Source organism: Nestor notabilis, unplaced genomic scaffold (genome assembly GCF_000696875.1).
Source record: "Nestor notabilis isolate BGI_N333 unplaced genomic scaffold, ASM69687v1 scaffold16972, whole genome shotgun sequence".
Classification (NCBI taxonomy): domain Eukaryota; kingdom Metazoa; phylum Chordata; class Aves; order Psittaciformes; family Psittacidae; genus Nestor; species Nestor notabilis.
Genome location: NW_009918876.1, coordinates 1 through 3,097, shown reverse-complemented (window position 1 = coordinate 3,097; position 3,097 = coordinate 1). Strand labels below are relative to the sequence as shown.

General features: G+C 49.1%; 1 protein-coding gene across 1 annotated transcript; it reads right to left on the bottom strand.

Moving 5' to 3' along the window:
* Positions 1 to 195: 195 nt before the first annotated feature.
* Positions 196 to 2,744, bottom strand: LOC104399142 (serologically defined colon cancer antigen 3 homolog; the record flags this gene model as incomplete). The annotated part of the gene is made up of 5 exons (XM_010009962.1): positions 196 to 289; positions 661 to 800; positions 1,152 to 1,214; positions 1,784 to 1,895; positions 2,671 to 2,744. Coding segments are annotated over 5 exons (483 nt in total), but the record flags the coding sequence as incomplete, so codon positions are not given.
* Between the last annotated feature and the right edge of the window lie 353 nt (positions 2,745 to 3,097).

The window sequence follows — 3,097 nt, the reverse complement described above, 5'->3', positions numbered from 1 at the left end:
AGGGTGTTCTGCGGGGTCCCAGCAGGAAGCCGGGGTGCAGGGGAAGCAGGACCCGTGGCCCCAGCCCAGAGGCACATACTTTTGTCCATTCGGGCTTTAGGAGTCCGGTGGTGGCAGCACCAAGAGCTTTGTGTATCACAACGAGGCCGAGTATCAAAACCAGAGTTTTTGGGAATGGTCTCTGTTCTGTTCCAGTCACTGCCCATCTTGGGACACCTCTGAAATCCTGTCTATGGAAGTGAGGAGATCAGCGACGAGCTGCAGCGACTCCGCTCCAGACACCAGCTGCCTGCAAGGGGGGGGACACAGCGTTAGGAGGGAGAGGGTGAAGCAGGCACCGGCTCAGCTGTGTTTACTCAGGCAGTGTGATTTCTCTAGCAGCAGTTTGACTGAAGAGTTCTTGACTACAGGAGTCTGGGGGAGAGAGAGCCTCTAGCGGGTTTACGTTAAGTAAAAAGTAAGACTTGCATGTTCCAGTCATTTTTATTACCTAAACTTGGAGGAAAACACATGAGTAAGAACAAAGAGCAGCTGATAACACACAAAAACTAAGAACCCAAGTTTCAATTCTAAAAGAGAAAGCCCCTGGGGACATTTAGCTGTGACCTCTGGATTTAGGGAGCACCGGATGGTGTTAGAAGTCATCATAACACGACTCACCTGATGGAAGCCCGGGAGTTGGTTATGACAGTGAGAAGGTTCTGCAGGGCAGCATCCGCGTTCTGCCTCACCGTGGCCAGACTCGCTGCCTGCCCCGACCGCAGCGCTTCGTTCTCCGACTTGTAATTCTTCAGCTGAACCTGGGGAGGGAGCAGAGAGACTTCACCTCAAAACAGCCGCAGAGCTCCCACAGGCAACGATCCCCCACTAAAGCAGCTAAAGAACACGTTCACAGTTTATCAGGTACAACCGACACTGAACGGACCCCAGACCGCCTGGAGAGTCTCCTCCCAACTCTGGAGGGCAGCCTCCGACAGGAAACTGAGCTGAAATCCCACACAGCACACCCATGGCAGCCTGCTTCCCTCACAGACCCAACCCGGAGCCACTGTGGAAGCGGGGATGGAAGCTGCCATCCCGGTGTCCACACCTCGTCTAACACTACAGAGGCTTTGCGGAGCTCCCTGCAGCCCGAGAGCGCTGCTTCCCACCTGCAGTAACGCGTTCTCCTGCTTCAGTTTTGTGGCGCAGTTCTCTGCTTTAACAGCCCGTTTCTGAAACAGAAGAGAGATCATTTATCCCATAGCAATGTGTTTAGGGTGCAACAGGCGGTTGGAGCTACCCAGGGCGGTTTGAGCTACACATGAATGCCATACTCCAGCATGGAACTCTGTTTGGGATGTACCACCCTGTGTTCCAAATGCATTAGAAGGGGAAGCGCCCCAACCACGTCTTGAGCAGCTGCCTCCTCTCCTCCCTCCCAGTTTTTCCTTTCTGATCTCTTCCAGTGACACCCATCGCTTCTGGATGTGAAATTACTACTATTTTTAGGGAAACAGCACTTGGTATAAATAAGCAGCAGGAGAAGCAGCTCTTAGGTTACACGGGAGGTGCTTTCAGAAGGCTGCAAAAGAGCTACTGAAGTTGTTGATGAATCCAGAAATGAGACTAATGCAAAAACCTCCCTTATTTTAGGTAACAAAAGTTCTTGACTGGGACACGGTGTTGTTATGGGGGAGAAGCCTGAGCCCATGTCAGAGCTGTTCAGTGCCCACATGGGGCACTCGCAGGGAAGGCAGAGGGACAGAACTGCACCGTTCTCACTGCAAACAGCACCACTCACCGTCATCAGCTGGAGGTTCTGCTCCACGTGCTGCACCATCGCTTCCAGATCCTGCGCTTCTTTCTCCTCTTTGATCTTGTTTTCCTCAAGCTTTTTTTCAAGCTTCCTCACCCTTAAAAGACAAGAGACAACGTTCAGTGAGCACCTGGAGCATTAAATCCTTTCAGAAGAAAAATCTAGGGAAGGAACAAGAAACTCATTCTTTCCTGTTGTAAGAAGCAATGAAGACTTCCCACAGAACTACACTTCTTGATGGTGGCTATGGGGATTTCTCTGTTCCACAGCCATTAGCATTAGTGGGACCCACACAAAGGAAAGGCTTTATAGAAAATAATCAGCCTAAATAAGGGTAATTCGGAAACAGTTACCCCATACCAGGGAAGCACCAGCTGCCTCACTGCAAGGAGCAGCAGAGGATTCAGCCAGGAACTTCAGGAACACTTAAAGACCACCCTACACTGGTCACCAGGTTGTTTAACCTCAGGAAACCCTGGTTAATCTCAGGAAAATCAAGTCTCCCAGTATCAAATTGGTCACCAGCAAAAATAAACACACTTTTCTTGCTTCAAATGGGAGAGATTAGGATCATTTTGTTAATCTGAAGGTTTCTGAAATGCCTCTTTTCAAGCTCTACCCTCATTGTCACCATGCACCTAAACTGCATGAAGCTTAAGCCACACACACACCCCTCTCAGCAGTCAGTTTGCTACTTCCTTTCCAAGCCTTGTCAACAACAAACCCAGGTTTGTTAAAGCTTTTTAAATAAATAGCATAGATTTCAACTACATTTTTCTTCTCTAACCACGGTGACTGTCTCCACTGAGCACCTCTTCTAAGACAACTCCTTGTCTATGTGATTACTTTCCCCCACACTGTGGCTTACGCACTTGTCTGCTTGAGTTTCAGAGAAAATCTGAAGCTTATTGATCTTGCTCCTCAAAGTGGCATTCTCTTCTTTCAGCTATAAGAAGAAAGACTCTCATTAGACATGAGGGTGCAGTTTCACATCACTACTAACACTCCAAAGCCAGTACCACAAGAAATATCCAGCTTCCACTCTAGTGCTGGGAGGTTTTGCACTTTCTACGACACTCAAGCCTACTTTCACACCTTGTTTTCCCCTCTCGAAGCCACTTAACCACACTGAGTGTGTGGGGCACAGAAATGCAGCTCCGAACCACCAGCATTGCCATGACTAATCAAACACTGTTAATTCTAAATGACCTCAAAGGGTGTTAACTCTAAATTAACAGGACCTCAAAGGGCAGGAGCATGAGGAAGTCACCTGGTGCCAAAAGGCTGCCACTGCAGACC